The sequence below is a fragment of the Bubalus kerabau genome, chromosome 5 (genome assembly GCF_029407905.1).
Source record: "Bubalus kerabau isolate K-KA32 ecotype Philippines breed swamp buffalo chromosome 5, PCC_UOA_SB_1v2, whole genome shotgun sequence".
Lineage (NCBI taxonomy): Eukaryota > Metazoa > Chordata > Mammalia > Artiodactyla > Bovidae > Bubalus > Bubalus kerabau.
Window position 1 is genome coordinate 92,198,049 of NC_073628.1, and position 24,443 is coordinate 92,222,491.

Here is a 24,443-nt window from a genome sequence, read left to right on the forward strand (position 1 = left end):
CCCATGGGCAACAATCCCCCCACATGTAACAATTTATGAAAGAGGGAGCTGGTGTGTGGTTCTGCCTTCCCTCTCCTGTTTTTGTTTTTAATTGAAGGATAATTCAATTCAACTTTACAATGTTGTGTTGGTTTCTGCCAAACATCAGCATGAATCAGCCATAGGTATACCTACGTCCCCTTCCTCTCCCCTCTGGTGCATCCACAAGTCATACTAAAGAACTCCTACCACACACAGTGATGAGAGAATCAACTGTAAAAGATTCTTCTCCGCAGAGAGTCTATCAGTCTGAAACATCCCCCCCAAAAACACATGGCGATACCTTAGTTAAAGAACTCATAATGGGAAAGGTTTGAATAGCTCTTTTGGAACATAAGTAACAAAGCCCACGTAACCACAAGGAAAATACCCCCTCTGCTGTGTTTAATGATATACCTCACCCTATCTTAGAGCCCCCTCCAGGGATAATATCAGCTCTCCCTTCATTCTGATTTCTCTCAGGCTTTCTGACTGCAAACACATAAGGATTTTTAGTTTCTCAACTGACATGAGTTTGATTTTGCTAATAAAAGTTATGAATGAGGAGTTAACCTGTGCAGAAGTTCTGCAGACACGGAAATTTAAAAAACAAAGGACACATAATTAAAACTAACCTTGAAGAGAGAGGTTCAAAAATCTCTCTGAATCCAGCGACAGTATTGACAGCTATACTGTGCCCTCCCTCTAAATTGACTTCTTTGCTCTTCCATCACGAATTACTAAACAAAGAAAACAATCTTCTGCCTGCCTGAAGAAAAATAAGCTCATTGCCATGCCCATCCCCCACCAACAAGTAAAATTCAACAATAACAAACTCGTATAAATAATACAATGTCAGCAAAACAGAGAGGCTGTGTTAACATTAAGTTCCTCAATTAACTTCTCCAACTCTACACCACTGGACACAGCCTAGCTTCTTCCCGTTCACAGAAGTCCTAAGAAATCCAGCTATAATGTCTAGACCCAGGCGTCGACGGTGAAGGGTTTCTAGAACTTCCTATCTGTGAGAGGAACGTGAGAGGCAATGATCATGTCTCCCTCTACTTCCCACGTGGACATGACTCACTCTCTCCTAATACTGAAGGACAGCAGCAGCAGCAGCATAGGGGCCCACATCGCTCGGTCCCCCGAACCCCACCGCAGGAGTGCGGCCTGCAGGAGGGCAGGCGGGGGTAAGCAGCGCGCCGCGCCAGGCGCCTCACCTGAAGAAGTCATGGCACAGGAGGCTGCAGAGCGCTGGCCGGCAGTGTGGGCTGGGACTCAGCAGGGCTGAGCGCAAGGTCTGTTGAAAGCTGGAGAGAATATCCGCTGCAACTGAAACCCAGAGCGACAGTTAGTTCCCACTGCCTCCTCCCTCCTGTTATGACCTCTACAGCTGGAGCCTGACGGGAGCAAAAACCAACCTGGAAAAAGCCCAAACAGAGCCCTGGCTGATGCTGAACAGCTCCCTGCCTGCCTGAAGTCAAACTCTTGGGCAGGTGGAGAAAATCATCCTGCCAACACATCTACCCCACTGCTCCCCTTGGAGGCCCCCACCTTTCCTGACTGTCAGCTTAACTCAGCTCAGGCCTAGAGGAGGAAGCTTAGTAAGTGGCAGGTTTGAGGCCTTTTCAATCAAGTCTCCTAACCCTCAAAACACAGGAAGTTATTTGAAGGACTGTATTTCCTCTCAAGGATGGTACATAATTGCCACCGTGCTAGAAACAGTGAAGAGCAGTGAGTTCATCACCCACAAAGGATGTCCTAGAGCTTAATTCTCAAATGTTCAGGCTGGGACAGCTCAGAGCTGATGGCTGAATGGTGCTTGTAACTTCAGAGGATGGAATGAACCAGGCAGAAGAAACTGCGTTAGAACTGCACAAAGCTGCAGCAACACAAGACACAGGCTGGTAAAGGGGCTTAATGTATACAGACCCCAGTACATGCAAAGGATAGACATCTGAAGGCCCGGAGCGGGTAGGGGAGAGTGAAGTGGGCTGTCAAGCATGCCGCCAAAGAACTCAGAGGAGAACTATGTGCTCAGTAGCCTGGCCTTTAAGGGCCAACCAAAGAAAAAAGTAATGAGTAAATTAAATCATGGCAAAAAAAAAAAAAAAAAATCGAAAGGACTTTGAACGAATCAAGATAAAGAAATGTTAATCTTAATTTAGAAATTAATTAAAAAAAACTCTGAATCTTATCCTTAGATCATTACATACACATCAACAGCACCATTCATTTATTTATAAGCTGGTTTGATAAGGAACAGTCTTTAGACCATAAATACAGTACCAATCAATAAGATCATAATATAAGATACCCAAAGCCATAGTTCCAAGTGCTTCTTACCTAAAATTCTTTTAACTGTTCAAAGTGAAGAAACCCAAAGCTTCTGCCCTCACTGCTATCACGATCTGCCCTGCACAAAGTTACTTGGTAAGCAACAGTTCTGTACTATGATCAAACGCCACAGCATCCACCGTGGATGGCTGTCCCACTAATTCTGTGGATGCAGATAGCACAAGTCCAACTCACCCTGTTCACTTAAGACTGTGAGCAAACTTTCCACCAGTGTCCCAAAAGAATAGGCATCCCGGGCGTGTCCATAGGATGCTGGCAGAGTCGTGAATTCTGGAGACTAAAAGCAGTAAAGACCATTACAACCAGAGGATCTGCTTTAGAAACCATTCCTAATCTTCTCTGAAGCACTTTCTCCCATTTTTGCATTTAGTGTATCCAAAATTAACTACACAGTATCACACACAAATTTCTAAGCTCTTAAAACAATTAGTGAACAGAATTTATCAAAGATATTAATAATATTAAATAAGGAGGGGGGAAAGGCCATAATATTTGTTTGTCGCCTTCAGAAATATTTCTGACTACAAACTAGAGTAAAAAAAAATTATCATCAGCATTATATGCACATATACGTGTAAGCACATAACAAAAACAGAAGTTTCAAAAAACAGTTCTTAGTCTTGCGCCCCAAGATGTCCAGTGATACTTTCTATTTACTCCCTTATTTTTCTCCCTTAAAATGCCAGTCAGGACCGACCCCTAAATTGATTCAAAACCTACAGATCGTTGGTTTGAAAGACACTAGTATATACATATGGTACTGCTTTGTATAAACCTGAGTTATTTCAAGTCCTAGGTTTATACTTAAGTTTACTGTTGAGTTTGTGTTTCCTGCAAAGCACACTAAATATGTCTTTGGGGATCAAAGTCTATAGTGGTTAAGGACAAATTTAGAAAGAACAAGTGCTTTTGAATTTATTGTTAAATATTATCTTTCTTTACCAGCACCATAATATTAATAATCACTCTTCCTCACATCTTGGAATCCCAACTAACGGCAGACAGGCAGATGACCAGCTTGGGTGAAGCACAGGAAGGCGCTGGGCTCTTGTTTCCTCAACTCTCATGGCTTCCACAAAGGTACACAGGCTCACCGTGAAATGGCCATGACGCCCCCACTCTGCTCACACCGAGGTACCTCTTATTTTTCAGCACTATCACAGGTGTCTACATGACCAAAATGTAAGCTGAGTTTCAAGAAAAAAGGCTCTCTGCTGTGATGACATGATCAGTCTCAGAAGCCTTCAAGGCCAGAGGAATTAGGAAGTGTCTATGACTTAGCAAAGAGGTGGGCAGAGGAAAGGTGTTTTTTTTTTTTTTTTTTTTTTAAGTTTCATACTCAGTTACACAAAGAAGCCTTCGTGACATCTGAAGTGTATCATCTTACCATCTCTTCAGGAGGAATAGATGCTGGGTCTCTTACTGACCGAATACTCCTCAGAAACTAAGAGAAATAAATTAAGGAAAATAATTCAAGCATATGTTTGGTGAACCAATCTCTTACATCAAGTTACAAAAGCAAAGAGCAATCAACACCAATGAAACCTTCAAAACAATGCTATAGGCTAAATACATAAATTAAAAATCTTCATCACTGAAAAATGTAGACATAGTGCCTGGTATGGCACAAGACTTAGTGGAAAATAAATATCAGTTCCCTTTCTTTTTCCTTTCAGCTGGTTTAACAGACACCCTCTGGTGTTCAGAGGCATCTCTATATCTGATTTATTTATAAGTAAATTAGAAATACTTCTTTCTCATCCTACATGAAAGTGAGTCACTCAGTCATGTCCAACTGTTTGTGACCCCATGGACCATACAGTCCATGGAATTCTCCAGGCCAGAATACTGGAGTAGGTAGCTGTTCCCTTCTCCAGGGGATCTTCCCAACCCAGGGATGGAAAACAGGTCTCCCACACTGTGGGTAGATTCTTTACCAGCTGAGCCACCAGGGAAGACCACCCTTATCCTACGAAGATATTAACAAATAAAAGACTTCTCTAGCATAGGACAAATCTATCATTAATCTGCTCTCTGAGTCAAGTCAGTCATAAGTTGGTTGCCACATGAGATATGTGAGGACCTTATAAACTAGAGAGACAGAGCCAACATCCACAGAACAACATTCATCTACTGATTCATCAGAGATTATTTCTCAAGAGTTTGTATGTTCCAAACACCATCTAGGGCACCAGGAATACATACTGAATGCAATAAATCCCTGTCCCTGGCCAGGAGCTCACAGCCTAAAATGTAAACTAAGAACTTCGATAACCTGCGCTGGCTGAGCACCTGGGAAGCCCAGGAGGAGGACTACTCTTGTTGGGCAGGGGACACCTCAGGGAGGGCTTCACAAAGAGGAGACTTAGCCTGATCTAGACTTCTGCAAGACGTCAGCCTCGTCTTACATCCTGCAGAGTCCAGGGGAAGAAAGGCGACAGAACGGCACATAAGGGAAAAAGTGGGTGAAGGAGGAGAACCCCGCTGGACTGCATGGAGCAGGATGCAACCAGCGTGGAGCTCAATAACCGAGTGGCACCTGGAGCTGAAGGCAGGCTGGGAGGAGCTGGTGAGGGGCCTGGGACCCCGTGGTACAGAATCTGGGATACACCCCACAGAGGGAGTTACGCTGTTATACTGATTAGCTGGAAGCTGACTTCTGAGAAGAAAGGGATCAACAGGGACAGAAATAACAGAGGAATGTCTTCACGGTGGAAGGAGCATTTGAGCTGAGCCAGAGCCCTTGAAGGTACACATGCAACAAGGCCCCCATGAAACCCGCACACGAGGGAAGAGGGGAGTGAGGTGGAGCCAGGAAGTCAGGGAGCCCCCTCATCAGTAAGGAAATCATGATGTGTGTGTGTGTGTGTGTGTGTTTTAAAAGGCTAAGTCTAGTGGCAACATGCAAAATTATGGAAATAAGAAACAAAACAGAGAACAGTAAGACTGCTCAACTCCAGAGGGGAATTTGTAGACCTCTGTCGGACAAAATCATAAGACAGAGCCCGGCAGCAATACCGTGGCCCACGAGGAGTTACGATGCACAATCCCTGACACCCACTCTTAGGACATAACGTATGAGTCTGGAGAACACGAACAAGTGCTCAACGAACATGTCTAATGGGCCTAATATGTGCCAGGCCTATTCCAGGTGGATGGATAAAGATACATATACAACACTAGCACCCTCAAGAAGCTCAGCCACTGGTAAAGAAGGCAGACACATGGAGGCAATTCGACACGAAACACTCGGTGGTAAAACCACGTGCAGGTTACTAGGAGCACAGAGGGTGGGCATTTAATGGAAAACCGACCAAGCCGCTTTACCTCTTCCATTCTCAAGATACCTTCGCTCTAAAATGAGAAAAGAATACATGATGCCTAGCCCCTCTGGACAGTAAAAGCCTACAACCCTGTGAATGTGAGTATTGACAAAAAAGTCAAATCTCCAAACCTCAGCTCATACTACTGCTGGAGCACAGTCCCTAGGGGAGAACCGCACACCAAAATGCTACCAGACTCTGAGTGACACGGAGGGCCTGGCACCTGGCTTACCTCTGGTGTGGCCTGAGCAACTTTGCAGACTGTTTCCATTCCTCCCAGCTTCCAGTGCCCATCTTCGCTCACAAACACAGACGACACACAGACATTGTTGTGTGTGAGGTGTCCCTGGGAAAAAAGAACAGGAAGAAGACTGCCATTCCCATTTTCCGAGTAGAAGTTTTAGAAAACTAAGAACTCATCACCCAAAAAAAAAAAAAAAAAATTATGGCAAGTCTTCCTACTTGTGGCATAATAAACAGAACTACAACCTTAAGAAATGACAAATTCAATGAGCCAGCTTAAGCATTATGAGGTTAGGAAAAAATGAAAAACACAATGGAAAGGCTTATTGTCCCCTGCCCAGTGTGGCAGGTTAATAAAGACACGAAAGCCACCGCACAGACACTGTACATCCCCATCTCCATCGGAGTCAGGAGATACAGGTGTCCTTATAGGTAAATTTACAAGTCTTTTCAGCCTACATCGTGTGCTTCAAACGCCTTTAAAGGAAAAATTTATCTTTGCTCCCATAAAGTTATTGTATTAATCTTCTCCTCTAAATTCTTTCTCACCTACATTCTATCACGAACCCAGATCCACTTCACCTGAAATCTTGTCAGTAGGCATTAAAAAAATTCTGCCTGAAGAAGAGGAAAATGGAATGATAAGGACCACCAGAAATATCCCACAGACCACAGAAGAGCCAAATTTAAAACTATATAAAAGAATAGTACAGTCAAATAAATGAAGGAAGAAGAAAACGAGAACGGGGTGAAGTATGTTTTTTTCTCAAACCAGAAATTATTCCAGTAGATAAGTGCACTTTAGATACTCTACCCATCAGATCCAGTATGTACACATTTTATATATAAAACACTCCAAGGTATGTATATATATTTTTAAAGGAAAGCTTAGAATAGTATTAGGGTGTGTTTCCGCTTGAGAAAAATAAAGGCGAATAACACTTAATACTTGCTTAAGACACACAAAGATTCATCAATATTGTTTTACGGTTCTTAAGACATTGCTTTACCGGCATTTTACACTCAACATCATGACTGACGTATAGATGACATACATAGATAATTCTGTGTGTCCTCAAAATGCAAAAAAAAAAAAAAAAAGACACACAAAGAGCGTCTGTGGCCTAACACCGACCACTGAGGTTGTCTATGGCAAGAAGCAGGGCCCTGGCTTCAAGGACAGGGACTTGTTTCCTTGTCTGCACTCGCATACTATTCAAACTTTTTACTGCATTCAAACATTCTTCCAACAGAGAAAATATTCCACCACAGTGCAGCATTAATAATCCTACTTATGTGTATCTTAGAAATACTTTTAAGAGACAATAAATTCAAAGTGATATTTGGAGAGTCTATCTCCCATTAATAGAAAAAATTTTTTAAAAACACATTAAGATGAGTCAAATGCAAGTGCTTCTAACCTGTAACTGGTGTTTTTTAATCCTGGGAGGCTGCCATAGGCCTTTATACTTCAGAATGTAAATCCCATTAAGAAACTACCACAAGTAAACAATACCACTTTATCCCCATAATAGTGAATACTGCCGTGGTATCAAGGGGCTGCCTATCTTTGGCACCACCTTCTTGAATGGCAAAGGGTGTGTAAAACTCTGCCTCTTTCTAAGAAATGATCATTTCTTTCATTAAAAAAAAAAAAAAAAAAAAAATCCTGAAAACAAATAGAAACATGGTCCACACAAGCACTGATGTTATTAAACTTTTATCTCATCCTAATAACAAATACCAGCTGTAGATATTTTTAGGTAAAGACTTATCCAAAACTAGAGACAGACTATATAGTAAACTGAAATAAAGTTCTATAAACAACTACCCAGGGACAAAGAACTTGTTGCCTGCTCCACAAACCACTTGTCTGTCCATAGCATCTCATGTGCTGTTTTCCCTCAGGAAGCTCTCTGATGAGAATAGTAACTTATGATTTCTACAGATACCAAAATTCACAAGCACTACCCCATACATCAGCCTCCATCTCCCACCCCTGGTCTAAACAAAAGGCTGTGAGGCAGACTGTCCAGGTTACTTACTCGGTCATGAAGGAAGATAAGAGCCAGCAATATGTCATAGATCCCAGCACAGACCTCTGCAGAAGACAACGTTTCCAAAACCACTTCCAGAGGCTGCACTCGCTCAGTGACGAGATGAATGCCGTCTGCTTCCACAGTGCAAGATAAAAACCTTAGCAAGCACGGGTGACGAAGGGTCTTCAGGTGCTTTAAAAATACAAACAGAAAAGTTGGTAAAGTTAATGACTCTACGCTTTACCATCTGAGCCACCAGGAAAGCCCAAGATTAATTATAGTCTCATAAATATTGTAATCAATTCAGAAAATGTATACTTAAATTCAAGGTCTTCTCCAGTTTCTTACCTCCTCCACCTAACCCCCAAGTTTCAAATAAGGCAAAGAAAAATCCATGACTTGTTCTGACAGTGTTTACTTAACCAGCATTTATATTACTCTAGAGAGACTTTCATTTCCATGAGTGTAAGCCCCAAAGAGCCCAGATTTCCAATGATTTTTGCTATAAACTCTGAACAAAGCACGGAAAACAACACCTGAGAACTCTGAAAAGTAAACAAGAGCATGTAGATTATGGACAGCAGTCACCCATGGGGTGAGTTTCCCGGTTCGGGGGATGTCCCTTCTCACAGCTGTGCGCTGAGGGCAGGCCCCAGGTGCAGAGCAGTGCAGCAAAGGTGGCTGGAACTCGAATGGAAACTCTGCCAGCTTTGTGGCCAGGAGAACCGAAGCAGGTTTGAGTCTGAGGAAGCTGTCCCAGAGGAGAGAGAGCCGAGGGAGGGAGAAGAGGCCCCAGTTACCTGTATACCCACACAGGTCTCAGGCTAACCCCAGAACCAGTCACAGGACAGACCCAAATTAGCACAGCAAAGTTTTGAAAAATGAATTAAGGTTTGAACTACCATGCACAGGAAGGGTGAGAGGAGAGTAGTTTAAAAAAAAAAAGGTGGGCGGGGAGCTTGAACCCAAGGGAATTGACCATCTGCAAACGAAAAACATCAACATTCTTCAGAGAATTATAACAGAACCAAGAGTCTATGCAACGGGGCATTCAAAATGTCCAGGATGCAATCCAAAATCACTCAGAAGATAAAGAATCATGAAAATGTGAAAAAACAGCCAACAAATACCAACCCCAAGATTGACCAGACACTAGATACTAGAAATTATCAGAAGGAATCTGAAGCAGCTATCACCACCATTCCCGCCTGGAGATAAAGGAAACAGTTATAAAATAAGTAGAAAGCTAAAAGCTCTCAGAAGAGAAATAAATGTTATATAAAAGAACTAAATGGAAATTTTATAAATTAAAAATACTACAAATAAAAAAATACAATGGATGAACTTAATAACAGAATGATAATGACAGAGACAAGACTCAGTGAACTTAAAGTTGTTAACCAATCTAAAGAACGAAGAAGAAAAAGTAAAAGAAAAGGTCAGAGCTTCAGAAACCTGGGTGACAATAACAAAAAGTTTAATGCACATAACTGGAGTTCTTAAAAAAAAGAAGAAATAATTGGGACATAAAAAAATATAATGGCTGAAAACTCCCCAAATTTGGCCAAATACTTAAGTTTACAGATTTAAGAATGTCAGTGAACGCTGAATAAGATAAATCAGAGAAAACTACACCTAAACACATTATGATCAAACTGCTGAAAATCAAAGATCAATTTAAAAATCTTAGAAGTAGCTAGAGAAAAACAACACAGGTGGAGAGATAACAAACTGAATGATACTAATTTCTCATAAGAAAACAGAATCTGAAAGATAAAGGGAAACTATTTTTAAAGCAATGAAACAAAAAAAATCATCAAACCTGAATTCTGTACCTAGAAAAAATACCCTTCAGGAAAGAAGGCAAATTAAAAGCATTTTTGATCAAGAAAACAGAAAAGTTGTTGCTAGATGATCTGCTCTACAAAAATGCTAAAGTTAGTTCAAGCTGAAAAGGAAACAACAACAAAGGGAAACCTGGATCTTCAGGATTGCATGAAAAGCATCCGAAATAGTAAATATCAGGTTAAAGCTGAAGGTTCCATTTTTTTCCCTCTTATTTAAAATATATAAGGCAAGAAAGCCCAGAGATAAATCCAAGCACATATGGACACCTTATCTTTGACAAAGGAGGCAAGAATATACAATGGATTAAAGACAATCTCTTTAAAAAGTGGTGCTGGGAAATCTGGTCAACCACTTGTAAAAGAATGAAACTAGAACACTTTCTAACACCATACACAAAAATAAACTCAAAATGGATTAAAGATCTCAATGTAAGACCAGAAACTATAAAACTAGAGGAGAACATAGGCAAAACACTCTCCGACATACATCACAGCAGGATCCTCTATGACCCACCTCCCAGAATATTGGAAATAAAAGCAAAAATAAACAAATGGGGCCTAATTAAACTTAAAAGCTTCTGCACAACAAAGGAAACTATTAGCAAGGTGAAAAGGCAGCCTTCAGAATGGGAGAAAATAATAGCAAATGAAGCAACTGACAAACAACTAATCTCAAAAATATACAAGCAACTCCTACAGCTCAACTCCAGAAAAATAAATGACACAATCAAAAAATGGGCCAAAGAACTAAACAGACATTTCTCCAAAGAAGACATACAGATGGCTAACAAACACATGAAAAGATGTTCAACATCACTCATTATCAGAGAAATGCAAATCAAAACCACAATGAGGTACCATTTCACGCCAGTCAGAATGGCTGCAATCCAAAAGTCTACAAGCAATAAATGCTGGAGAGGGTGTGGAGAAAAGGGAACCCTCTTACACTGTTGGTGGGAATGCAAACTAGTACAGCCACTATGGAGAACAGTGTGGAGATTCCTTAAAAAACTGGAAATAGAACTGCCTTATGATCCAGCAATCCCACTGCTGGGCATACACACTGAGGAAACCAGAATGGAAACAGACACGTGTACCCCAATGTTCATCACAGCACTGTTTATAATAGCCAGGACATGGAAGCAACCTAGATGTCCATCAGCAGATGAATGGATAAGAAAGCTGTGGTACATATACACAATGGAGTATTACTCCGCCATTAAAAAGAATACATTTGAATCAGTTCTAATGAGGTGGATGAAACTGGAGCCTATTATACAGAGTGAAGTAAGCCAGAAAGAAAAACACCAATACAGTATACTAACGCAAATATATGGAATTTAGAAAGATGGTAACAATAACCCTGTGTACGAGACAGCAAAAGAGACACTGATGTATAGATCAGTCTTATGGACTCTGTGGGAGAGGGAGAGGGTGGGGAGATTTGGGAGAATGGCATTGAAACATGTATAATATCATGTATGAAACGAGTCGCCAGTCCAGGTCCAATGCACGATACTGGATGCCTGGGGCTGGTACACTGGGACGACCCAGAGGGAGGGTATGGGGAGGGAGGAGGGTTCAGGATGGGGAACACAGGTATACCTGTGGCAGATTCATTTCGATATTTGGCAAAACTAATACAATATTGTAAAGTTTAAAAATTAAATAAAATTTAAAAAAAGAAAAATAAATAAATAAAATTACAAAAAAAAAAATAATAAAATAAAATATATAAGGCAATGGCACCCCACTCCAGTACTCTTGCCTGGCAAATCCCATGGACGGAGGAGCCTGGTAGGCTGCAGTCCATGGGGTCGCACAGAGTCGGACACGACTGAAGTGACTTAGCAGTAGCAGTAGCAGTATGTAGAGTAAGCACTGTAACACTTGCCTGGTAAGGTTTTCCATGTGTGTGATGTACATTGTGCACATACAATTAATATACATGTAACAAAAGGACAGCAGGGTTGGAGGCTGGAGACATCTATGTGATTCCAAGGCTTCTACATTTTATGTGACTGTGGTACAATGCTAACCACAATTAGTGGTTAGTACTAACTAACCACAGTTAATAACCATAACTAAAAGTTAGTTATGTATACTGAAGTCCTCAGTGTAACTATTTTTAAAAAAATAAAGAAATACATAGCCCCCATTCAAGATACATTAAAACAGAATACTAAAAATATTAAAATAATTCACAAGAAGGGGGAACGGAAGAACAAAAATCAGAAGGGGATGAAAAGATAACAAATGATAAATAATTACATTAAATGTTAAAAAACTAAACACTCCAATTAAGAGTGGATAAAAAAAGGAAGATCCAACTATATGCTGCCTATAGAAGACATTCTTTAGACAAAAGACAGAGATAGGTAAATGAATAGAAAATAAATGAATTTGATGGAAAAGGATATTAGTAAGCAAAAGAAGGCTGACATGGATATATTCCTATCAGACAAAATATACTTCAAGACAAAGAGTATGGCCAGAGATAAAATGGGACAATTACTTAAAGAATAAAAGGGATAATTCATTAAAAAGACATAACTAATTATAAATGTGTATGTGCATAAGAGCAGAAACTCAAGATACACATGAAGTAAAAACTGGGAAAATGAAAGGGAAAAACAATTTCACAATCATAGTATCAGAGTTGGAGATTTTAAAGCTCCTGTCTCAACAATCAACAGAAAAAAAAATCAATAGAACTAGCAGAATATAAACTAAATAAATAAAAACTTAGAAAACCTGAATAATATCAACTACCTGAATCAAACTGAGATTTAGAAAACACTTTATCCAATTGCAGATACAAATTCTTTATTTGATGATCAGTTTTCTAGTTAATGAAAAGAGAAAAGCTTTAAAGATAGTTGAATATAATTAAGGGGATTAAATGTTTAGGTAAAAAGGCAAAAAATAAGAAAGCAAGATCAACAAAATTAAATTGTTTATTATGGATCAGGGTACTAATCCATTCAAAACTGTATTATGATCCAGCACATTATTCAACCATCTTTAAAACTTTTCTCTTTTCATTAACTAATTAGGTGTCCCAAGTGGCTTCTTATTTGTTTAAATGAAGGAAGAAAGAATGGAATAAATCTTGCATGATTCTGAATAAGGCACTTAACTTAGCAAAAACATTGTCACTCCTCTTTGGCACATGTAGTTATGCATAAAATTATGCATAAATTCACAGGAAAGGTTAGCAGTTAAGAATGAAATAGAAATACTTCTTGATTTAAACTTCTGTTCCAAAGAACAGATGGAATGACAAGATGTACTTGCTAAGTGTAACTAGGATATTTTCTCAATGAACATCAATTAAAGAGAAAAATGCTTTTGTTCTGGTGGAGAAAAGTGACTGCTATCAAATGAGAGTTATTTGAAACCATTTGTCGCAAAGTTACCAAGTATCGATCACATCTCATTCACTCCACTAGGTACGAGGATTCTGAGTGAGGACCTTTATATTATTAAATATGAGTAGTAGTAGATTGGAGAAGGCAATGGCACCCCACTCCAGTATTCTTGCCTGGAAAACCCCATGGATGAAGGAGCCTGGTAGGCTGCAGTCCATGGGATCGCTGAGGGTCAGACACGACTGAGCGACTTCACTTTCACGCGTTGGAGAAGGCAATGGCAACCCACTCCAGTGTTCTTGCCTGGAGAATCCCAGGGACGGGGGAGCCTGGTGGGCTGCTGTCTATGGGGTCGCACAGAGTCGGACACAACTGAAGTGACTTAGCAGCAGTAGTAGATATTTTGCCGATCTATGCCCACACACAGATGTTAAGTGTGTGGTATCCCTACTATTCAGGAATCAGTTAGGACTCAGCCATTCAGAGAATTAATTCAAGCCTCAGGGGCTTGACTTTTCATTACCATTCTACCTCGAACTTGCTACTTCACTTTGGAAACAACACAAAGTAGTTCTCAACTGTAGCTTAAATTCACTTGTAAGTTTTTAGACAGGGAGAAAGCTTTACTGTCACTCTGCTAAAGAACTACAACAAAATAACAAGATGCCTAAATCAGTGAGCAAGAATCTTCAAGGAGACATATTCTTCCTCCTACCCCTAAAATTCAAATTGGAGAAAAAGACAGAAGTCCATTCTCTTTAAATGTTCACTGTCTGGAGGCAGGATCATAAACCAAGAATAAAATGCAGGAAGGTAAAGGGATAAAGAATTCTATGCTGGAAAGCATGCTTTTGGGAACAGGAGATACTGAACAGGCACGTGGAAATAATAGATCTGGAGCTCAGACGAGGTTTTGACAGCTATTTAGAGACAAAAGGATGAGAATGTGAAGTCTGAGAACTGTGGTGGGAACTAGCCGAGGGCCAGTGCCACCTGGTGACCCTAACACCGGGAGGGAGGGGTAACACTTCCAAGTTCTTCTCAGCAGGTGGTGCTTGGTAGCCTTGTAAGAGAACCAGACTTTGACCATGAAGGGAAGGAAATCATTTTTTTCAAAGCTGACGATACAGGGAAGTTGATTTACCAGAATGGGGTTATAAATAGCATAAAAAAGGCTGAGAGGGAGAGGAACAGAAAGAAAATGTCAGCATAAGGAAAAGCAGTAAAGCATTTCCCAAAAAGAATTCAAGCTCCTTTAAGCACAGCAATCAGTCCTTCTATTTCTCTCTCATGCCCACACAATGTGGGTTCTCAGATATGTTGACCGACAGCAGCGTGAACCCACCCTGGAATTAGAGCATGTCTCCTAAGGCACTCCACAGAGCACCTACACAGCATCTAAATACCTATTCTGATGTGGCTGCCTGACAGAAAGATACTTAGGAACCATTCTTTGAGCCTGCACTCACCATGAGGCCCTAACTAAGCACTTACATTATATTATAGCAAACCACAGAGTAACCAAGTTCTGACAGGATTTACCACCCCTTGCAGGCTACTGGTTAGAAATGAATCATAATCCCAGTGAGAAAATTACACTGCTGTATAAACAGCTAATGAATTCAGGATAAAATGAGAAGGTGTGATGGACTTGAAGTATTTCTGATACTGTTTTGTGGCCAAAGGTTATACCTGCATTTCATCTGACTTCAGAGGTTAAACAGTGTGCTGAGACTGCTGTTTTTTATTTACAACATGGTTAGAAGAGCATAATCCCTACCTAACAATGTTTGGCTAAGGAAACACTGTGTATCTGCTTGAAATGGTAATCCTACCATTGACAGCTATTAGACATGTCAGTGGTAGGATTAGGAACCTGATCTCTAGAGAAAGGAAGCAAGCTAACGATGGCACTTCAATATTTCAGGTATCTAGGAAACCAAGTCTCTAAAACCTATTGCAATGCCATTCGTTTCTCAAGTACTATGACCTTCATTTAAACTCCTTATCATTTTGTTGCCATTTCAAAATTTCTCAGATTCATGGTTCAGGTATTCAAAGCCACATGATAGCCCGAGGAACCTAAGGGACAAGTATGAACTACTAGAGAAGAGTCAGGGCTCAGAAGAGTATGTGTAGATACCAAGGGCAGAAAAAAATCTTCCTTCTCAAGTTTTGCAATTCCTAGTGTGGAAGTCGTCAAACACTGCCTGAGTTTTGCTTCTTCCCTTTAAAACTTTTATGATTTGGGTTGTTCAACTTCCATGCTACATACACCCTAAAGATTAACATAATTTAAAAAATCATATGGTCTTATAAATGATTATAAATTTCTAGTACCTCACTGTTGCTGCTGCTAAGTCTCTTCAGTCGTGTCCGACTCTGTGTGACCCCACAGACGGCAGCCCACCAGGCTCCCCCGTCCCTGGGATTCTCCAGGTAAGAACACTGGAGTGGGTTGCCATTTCCTTCTCCAATGCATGAAAGTGAAAAGTGAAAGTGAAGTCGCTCAGTCCACCAGGTTCCCCCGTCCCTGGGATTCTCCAGGTAAGAACACTGGAGTGGGTTGCCATTTCCTTCTCCAATGCATGAAAGTGAAAAGTGAAAGTGAAGTCGCTCAGTCGTGTCCAACTCTTAGCAACCCCATGGACTGCAGCCTAACTAGTAATAGTCAATTGTTATTTTTTAAAAATATGCAATCTTATTAGATGAAAACAACAGGAAGTATGTCAGATATTAACTGCACCTAAGCAAAAGACAGGGAGGCAAGGCGTTGTATCTTTTGTAAACTCACAATAAAAAATTATTATCAATTCCCAGATGGGCTGGAAAAGAGACAAATGTGTGGTCTTACCAAAAAGCACAATTACTTAGTGATACAACAGCCAGCTACACTTTTTATCAGAGCACATTAATGGAAAATGCATTCTGAGTAAAACATTTTCCTTAGGAACCATCTTACCTGTTAATCTCAAGGCTGATCAGAGACATCAAATAATGAACTGGTGTGACAGACAAAATGCCTAAACTATATTCCTAACACTACATGTTATAATATAGCCCTTTATAATCATGATCAAGGTATAAACCATTTAAACAGATCTATGAAATACAGGAGTGGGTTGCCATTGCAGGGGAGAAGGCAATGGCACCCCACTCCACTACTCTTGCCTGGAAACTCCCATGGATGGAGGAGCCTGGTCGGCTGCAGTCCATTGGGTCACAAAGAGTCAAGTATGACTGAGAGACTTCACTTTCACTTTTCTCTTTCATGCCTTGGAGAAGGAAATGGCAACCCACTCCAGTGTTCTTGCCTGGAGAATCCCAGGGAAGGGGGAGCCTGGTGGGCTGCCATCTGTAGGGTCACACAGTGTCGGACACAACTGAAGAGACTTAGCAGCAGCATCATGAAATACAGGGTTTCCTGGGTGGCTCAGACAATGAAGAATCTCCCTGCAGTTCTGGAGACCCAGGTTTGATCCCTGAGTCAGGAAGATTCCCTGGAGAAGGAAACGGCAATCCACTCCAGTATTCTTGCCAAAAGAATTACATGGACAGAGGAAGCTGATGGGCTACAGTCCATGTGGTCACAAAGAGTCAAACACTGAGCGACTAACACTTATGAAATATATATCAATGTTTCATTCTTATTGTTAGTTCAAAGAGACTCAAGATAATACAGACCATAACGTCTAACAAAGATAATCAATCAATCTGAAAGGGCTTTCCTTTTTAGAACCTTCCTGAAGATAATCTGAATGCCTGAATACCCAAGGAAATGGCTAACTAGACAAAGAAATATCAGCTAATACTTTCCTTTTCTCTAATCTGAAAAGATACTTAGGGCTATTTTCTTGAATTATATTCCGAGGTGGAGTCATTTTTTCCAATGACAGCCCAAGATCCCCTGACAGCAGGTCAGCCAGCTCACTGGCTCACTGGCGCCCTTCACAGAAGCAGCAGTTAGGAGGCCTGAGGTGGGAGGAACTTCCTAATAATAAAACTGAAGCTGCTAGAGGTTAATGCTCTAGGGTCCCTCAGCAAGAAGTAGGGCCCAGGTCACAGTCTTTCTGGGGCATCCCATCCCACATTCCAGTTTCACATTCTTTCCGGGAGCACCACAATGCCTCAGGAAAGGAAAACACACCAGTTACAGTTCCTAAAATATATAATTTCCAGGTCCATCCCATCATCAGCACACCAATTAAAATGTTGTCCGTACTTACAGCATTTTTGCTAAGCTAGAATTAAGTCCCTTTATCTTCTGTAAGCCATGTAAAATCCCCTCCCAAACTTTCTCACTAAAAAAATACAATATGATGAGAAGAGCTATTACGCTGAGTTGCATAAAGCTTTTGGCTCATCTGTGGTACTTGACCTCGTGATACAAGCTGGTGACGTTCCCATGAGGTAAAGACAACTGTATTTTCAAAGGCCATGAATGAAAATATTACTATGACCTACCCCCTTGGAACTTTATTAATTTCATGATTTTTTAAAATAGAAAACAAGAAGACAGTAAAAAGTACTAGCTATTAGGTAGTCACCTATGAAGGTACCTTGGCAGCTTTATTAACCTTATCTTCGTTTTCTCTCTTATACACAAAAACTGACGCGAGTTTGCCATCTTGCAATACAGCGGGGTAAACAGCAAGTCCGGAGGGTAAGGTGAACGGCGGCTCCTTCAGGGCATAGCTCTTCAAAGCGCTGTTCTCTGAGCCCATCCCTTATTCGGTGAGACAGGGGTGCTGCAGCTCCTTCTCAAAGCCAAGCAGACCTGAAAGCAAACAGGAAACATTTCCAAACGCTGAGTATCTGAGCCATGAGCCAGAGACAGCCAAGTAACCAGACCCAGGCACTCCGCTGCAGAAACTCCTGCCACTGCCTACAATCCTCATCAACTAGGCCATTTGACAACAAAGACAGTCAAAGTTCAGCAAGTTACCTGCAAGGCTTGACAATGAACAAGTAATAGCTCTAGAAAAAAACGCACTTAACTAAACAGACACATGCAGTTACTGTCGTTCCCAACCCCCACTGAACACACAGAACTTCCACAGAGGAAAAGCGATCCAATACAGAATAAGGGCTCTCTGGCTCCCTAACCCACTTATATCCAGTCTCACAGAGGAAAGTGCTGCAAAACTTGATCATTCAAAAATGATAAACTTCTGGATGTCTAAAACAACTCACAATTATATGGAGAACACTACAAACTGGAAAATATTTCTAAAAATGTTGAAAGACATGTTAACAAACAGAAAGTTTGTATAAATCAAGAAAACATAAAACACCAGCAGAATAATGGGAAGGGAAACAGATAACTCATTGAACACAAATGACAACAAATAAAAGAAAAAATACAATCCCATGACTGCTCTCCAAAGTATGCTAAAAAGGGGAAAAAGCAAAACTGTATAATCCCAAACATTAAAAAAGATGTGAGATTCTAGGAAATGCAAACTTTATATAAGGACAGAAAACAGGTAAGTGGTTGCCTGGGGTGAGACTAGTTAGAGGAACCATGGGCGAGGACAGGAATACAACAGGGTGCAAGGAAACTCTGGAGGGAATGGATATATTCAGTATACCTTGATTATGATTATAGTGATGAGTGATCTACTGCTATAGCTACACACACATACACACACTTGAAAGATGTGTTAAGTATTAACAGGTTTGTTGTGGATGTCAGATCATGGATGATGCACATACATGAATGTGAATATATGTGAATTCACATTCTGTGTTTGTCACAAACACAGACATACATTTGCCTGCACCTCCCAGCTGTTCCACAATAAGAGCATATCTTTCAAGGATACAAACTCATGTGGTTACAACAGACAGTACATAGAGGTTCAGCAGTATTGGTGGAGTAGTAAAGGGCTCACTGTGTGCACAGGCGCCTACTGTGTGCACAGGCGCCTACTGTGTGCACAGGCGCCTACTGTGACTGGGTTTACACTACGAAGGGAGCCAGCATTACAAGGCTCCAACCACAGCTGCCACTTCACAACTGCCAGGTCACACGATTTACCCATAAAGAGCCAAGAGCCTGAATATTTATGTGGAAATTTCTATATTTTTAAACATTGGCTCCAACATTTTTAAACCTGTATAGGCCAAACAACACATGTCTGAAAAGTTTATGGCAGTCAGTTTTTAGTTCTGGCTTTACCATAACTTAAAAAATACAAGATAAAAACAGTTCTTACTAACTCTGGCAGCGTGGGAAGCAAATTGCGAGCTCTAAGTAACAGCCAAAAATCTAAGTGGACCTTTAAAAAATTCACTTTAAAATCTTCATCCTTTGGGTAAATATAAACCCAAGAATCACTATACATAGACCCACTACTTGGGATTTTTTTCCCCCACCTTGGTAAAGTTCCATTCAACACTTACTAGGTTATCGGAGTATGTAATACTACTTAAAACACATACCCCAACCAAAGAATTTCAAAGGGCTACAGACCTACATATAAACCTGAATAAGGATTATAACATGTATAAGGGCTAAAGTTACCTAAAATTGATGTTGTTTTTTTTTAATACCAAAGAATGTTTCTGAGGATAAGAACTAAGCTGGCTTTGTAACAAATCCACTGAGCTCCTACCTACCAATACTTTGAGCTCCAAACTCCAATCCTTTGGCCACCTCATGACTCACTGGGAAAGACCCTGATGCTGGGAGGGACTGGGGGCAGGAGGAGAAGGGGACAACAGAGGATGAGATGGCTGGATGGCATCACTGACTTGATGGACGTGAATCTGGGTGAACTCCAGGAGTTGGTGATGGACAGGGAGGCCTGGTGTGCTGCGATTCATGGGGTCGCAAAGAGTCAGACACGACTGAGCGACTGAACTGAAGAATTATGATAGAGGCAAAAATAAATAAATAAATAACCCCCCCAAACAAACAAAAAAACACCCCAAATGACAACAAGAAACAGTACTAAAAAGTATCTCAACAACAGCTGACCCTTTAAAATCACAGGAAATTAAGGGCACCCATACCCTCTTAGTCAAAAACCTGAGTATAATTTTACAGCTGACCCTCCGTATCTGCAGTCCCACATCTGTGGATTCAACCAACAAAGGGGACTCGATTAACCACAGATCACAAAGTACTGCTCTAGGAAGATGTTAAAACTGGGTTTTATTTGGGTCCATGACCTAAAGAAATACCACCTGAAAATTGAAAGAAATGAACCCCTTCCTTGTGAGAACTCAAAAGGATGACATTTTATCAGTTTGAAAGCATGATTAATGTTGACAGCAGTCGACTGATACCACCCTGCAGCGCTTACAGTAGTTGGAGTACAGCCTACTTTCAGTAAAAACTTCATTAGTTAGTGTTGATTGCTCAGTGGTGTCTGACTCTTTGCCAGCCCATGGACTTGGCCCACCAGGTTCCTCTGTCCATAGAATTCTCCAGGCCAGAATACTGGAGTGGGATGCCATTTCCTTCACCAGGGGATCTTCCCAACCCAGGGATTGAACCCGGTCTCCTGCATTGCAGGAAGATTCAATTCCGTCTGATCCACCAGGTAGGCCCTATTGAGAAATAAATATCAGGAGGGAAATATAAAGATGCGCTGTTGACTGCAATTTGTATATGTCTTATAAGCAGTAATTCTTAATTCGTAGCTTCACAATTCTGTATCCTAAGAGGCACAAAAACTATTGCTATAAACAACGCTTTAAAAATGACAATTCAGCTAACATGGACTTACTGAAATGTAATACTGGTAAACAAGAACACCTGGATTTCCAAAATGCTCTTTTTTGTTTTGAAGAGTAAAGGGGAAAGCACCAAATCATTTAACTTTGAAATGAAAAAGTCACAAAAAGGCAGAAAAAGATATTCTAATATTAGCATAGGTATTTTTCAGAATTTACCACCTGGTGGCTCAGCTGGTAAAGAATCCGCTTGCCAAAGCAGGAGACCAAGAGACACAGACTCCATCTCTGGGTCGGCAAGATCCCCTGGAGAAGGAAATGTCAACCCATTTCCAAGCTCCAGTATTCTTGTCTGGAAAATGCCATGGTCAAAGGAGCCTGGTGGGCTAGTCGATGGGGTCGCAGAGTTGGACACGTTTGATCTCTCTCCCGCGCACACAGACACTAAAATAAAATATTGGGTAGGCCGTTTCTGACTTGTATAGGTATCATCGTCTTCTCTTTAAAATGTTGTTCACCTATCTTCCTTCATCCTTTTATTTCCTTGGGCAGCACATCAAGTTTCTAGGCCACCTGTGGGATTAAAAGTCCTTGTCTATGTTACTGGGCAACTCATACACTAAACAAAGAAATGAGTGTTCTTTGGGGAACTCGCTCTCCTTCTCAAGTAATTGGGATGATCGTGATCTTAGCTCCCTCAACTTGTAAGTTCCAACAGTAAGGTTTTACACTGAGAGTTCAAAGGACATCTGTTATTGATCGGTATTTTGCTATCAGGTGACAATATTACTTGCCCTTCGCTTTGATCTGTTTCACGCATACATTCCCTATAATGAACTCAGTCCAGCAATATATAATGAAGCCTTTGCGTACCTAAAGAACTAAGTATGGTTTCAGCTAAGGCACGGGATGTTTTGGGGGTATGCGCACGAGTCCTTAAAAACAACAGTAACAGGGATTCCAAAATTCAGGATCCAACTGAGTATTCGCACGGTTACCTATATATGTTTCACCTTTATTCTAAACAAAATGCACTACCCAGAGACAGGAGGCAGCGGGGCCTCTGGGGCCCCGCACCGGTGTCCGAACGAGAATGAAGGCAGCATCCCAGGGCGGGCGCGAACCCATGCTCCCGCGGCTGGGCCCCAAGCGCCTGGCACCTTCTCGCCCCGCCGCGCACACTCGCCCTTCCGGGGGCCAGGGGGGCAGGCCGGGAGCGGAGGCTGGAGGTCGGCGGGGATCTGACCGCGACTCCTTGGGGTCGCTTAGAGGCCGGGGCGGCGATTCCACTTCGCTGGCCGCTCACCTTCCACACCTGCCCGCGAGGCCGGGCTCAGCGGCTCCCTTCCAACGCCCCACGGGGTGGGGGGGGGTCCTCCGCGACGCCCAGATTAGCAGGGGGCCCGGCAGTGAGCACAGAGAGGATGCGCGGAGGCGGCAAGCAGCGCTCAACCGGCAGCGGTGCCGCGCCGAGCTCGCCCCCGCGCGGGCCCCAAGCGCGGACCCGCGAGCGGGGCGCGTGCCCCCCGCCTCGCTCCCGGCCCGGGCCGGCCCCATCCCCGGCGGCCCAGACCTGCACTGACGCAGGACGCAGCCGGCGGCTCCCTGTTACCTGCGGGTGGGCGGTGGGGGAGGTGGCCAAGGGTCTTAGCTTCGGTCCCCTCGTCTCCCCGTGTTGACGCCAACCACCCTCGCCTCCCCCGTGACGCTCTGGCCACTACCCCCACAATCTTCCGAGTCTGGTCTCTCCGGCACCATAGAGACGGGTCCGGAAGCCGGAAAGAATGCCGGCCTTCAGCCCTCCAACGCCACCACGAGGGCGAGAGCACCCGGAACCGAGATAGAGCGGCCGCGCAGGTGTTTCTCAGGCCGGTGCCATCTTGAGTGTGGGCGCCAGTGCGGGACCGCGGCTCACTCTCTGGCCCTAGTCTCCTAGTTGGTCTGTGAAGATGTCTCCTCTCTTGGCCTTTGACTTAAACGTGAAAGTCAGCCTTGATTTTAATTTTTAGCCTTTTAACTGCACGTCTTAACTGGATTTCCGCCCTAATCAAAAATGGCCGCTGCTGGCCTCTAACAAATAGAAAAGGGGCGGGACGGGGACGAGGCATACTCTGGAAATTGGTGAGGACTTTTAGGAGAGTGACGTGGCTAATCCCACAGCTCTGATTGGCTGTGCTGCGTGGGCCGAAGTCCTAAGAATCCCTGACTGAAGCTGGCAGAGGTGGAAGTGATTCCAGCTGAAGCCCTTTCAGATAAGAGACTCTGAAGTTACGCTTAAATCAGCGGGGAGTGAAATTGGGATTATTAATAGTGTTTGTGGGTCCCTGGGTCTGGAAGATCCCTAGGAGAAGGAAACGGCAACCCACTCCAGTATTCTTGCTTGGAAAATCCGTGGCCCATGGGATCGTTTAGAATCGGACACGACTGGGCGCGCGTGCACACACACATTATTAATACTGATCGGATCGGATCGGATCAGTCGCTCAGTCGTGTCCGACTCTTTGCGACCCCATGAATCGCAGCAGGCCAGGCCTCCCTGTCCATCACCAACTCCCGGAGTTCACTGAGACTCAGGTCCATCGAGTCAGTGATGCCATCCAGCCATCTCATCCTCTGTCGTCCCCTTCTCTTGCCCCCAATCCCTCCCAGCATCAGAGTCTTTTCCAATGAGTCAACTCTTCGCATGAGGTGGCCAAAGTACTGGAGTTTCAGCTTTAGCATCATTCCTTCCAAAGAAATCCCAGGGCTGATCTCCTTCAGAATGGACTGGTTGGGTCTCCTTGCAGTCCAAGGGACTCAAGAGCCTTCTCCAACACCACAGTTCAAAAGCATCAATTCTTCGGCACTCAGCCTTCTTCACAGTCCAACTCTCACATCCATACATGACCACTGGAAAAACCATAGCCTTGACTAGATGGACCTTTGTTGGCAAAAAAAAAATGCTTTTGAATATGCTATCTAGGTTGGTCATAACTTTCCTTCCAAGGAGTAAGCGTCTTTTAATTTCATGGCTGCAGTCACCATCTGCAGTGATTTTGGAGCCCAGAAAAATAAAGTCTAACACCGTTTCCACTGTTTCCCCATCTATTTCCCATGAAGTGATGGGACCGGATGCCATGATCTTAGTTTTCTGAATGTTAAGCTTTAAGCCAACTTTTTCACTCTCCACTTTCACTTTCATCAAGAGGCTTTTGAGTTCCTCTTCACTTTCTGCCATAAGGGTGGTGTCATCTGCATATCTGAGGTTATTGATATTTCTCCCGGCAATCTTGATTCCAGCTTGTGTTTCTTCCAGTCCAGAGTTTCTCATGAAGTACTCTGCATATAAGTTAAATAAACAGGGTGACAATATACAGCCTTGACGTACTCCTTTTCCTCTTTGGAACCAGCCTGTTGTTCCATGTCCAGTTCTAACTGTTGCTTCCTGACCTGCATACAAATTTCTCAAGAGGCAGATCAGGTGGTCTGGTATTCCCATCTCTTTCAGAATTTTCCACAGTTTATTGTGATCCACATAGTCAAAGGCTTTGGCATAGTCAATAAAGCAGAAATAGATGC

General features: G+C 42.4%; 1 protein-coding gene across 1 annotated transcript in view; it reads right to left on the reverse strand.

The window, feature by feature from the left end:
- Positions 1–22,937, reverse strand: part of SCYL3 (SCY1 like pseudokinase 3) — a 41,916-nt gene extending 18,979 nt beyond the window's left edge. Inside the window, exons 1-7 of the mRNA XM_055582204.1 lie at positions 22,498–22,937; positions 17,762–17,979; positions 7,991–8,176; positions 5,935–6,048; positions 3,767–3,823; positions 2,554–2,656; positions 1,242–1,353 (exon numbers count right to left, since the gene is read on the reverse strand). Coding sequence (XP_055438179.1) covers positions 1,242–1,353; positions 2,554–2,656; positions 3,767–3,823; positions 5,935–6,048; positions 7,991–8,176; positions 17,762–17,926 — 737 coding nt within the window. The 5' untranslated portion in view covers positions 17,927–17,979; positions 22,498–22,937. The remainder of the gene's footprint in view (positions 1–1,241; positions 1,354–2,553; positions 2,657–3,766; positions 3,824–5,934; positions 6,049–7,990; positions 8,177–17,761; positions 17,980–22,497) is intronic.
- Between the last annotated feature and the right edge of the window lie 1,506 nt (positions 22,938–24,443).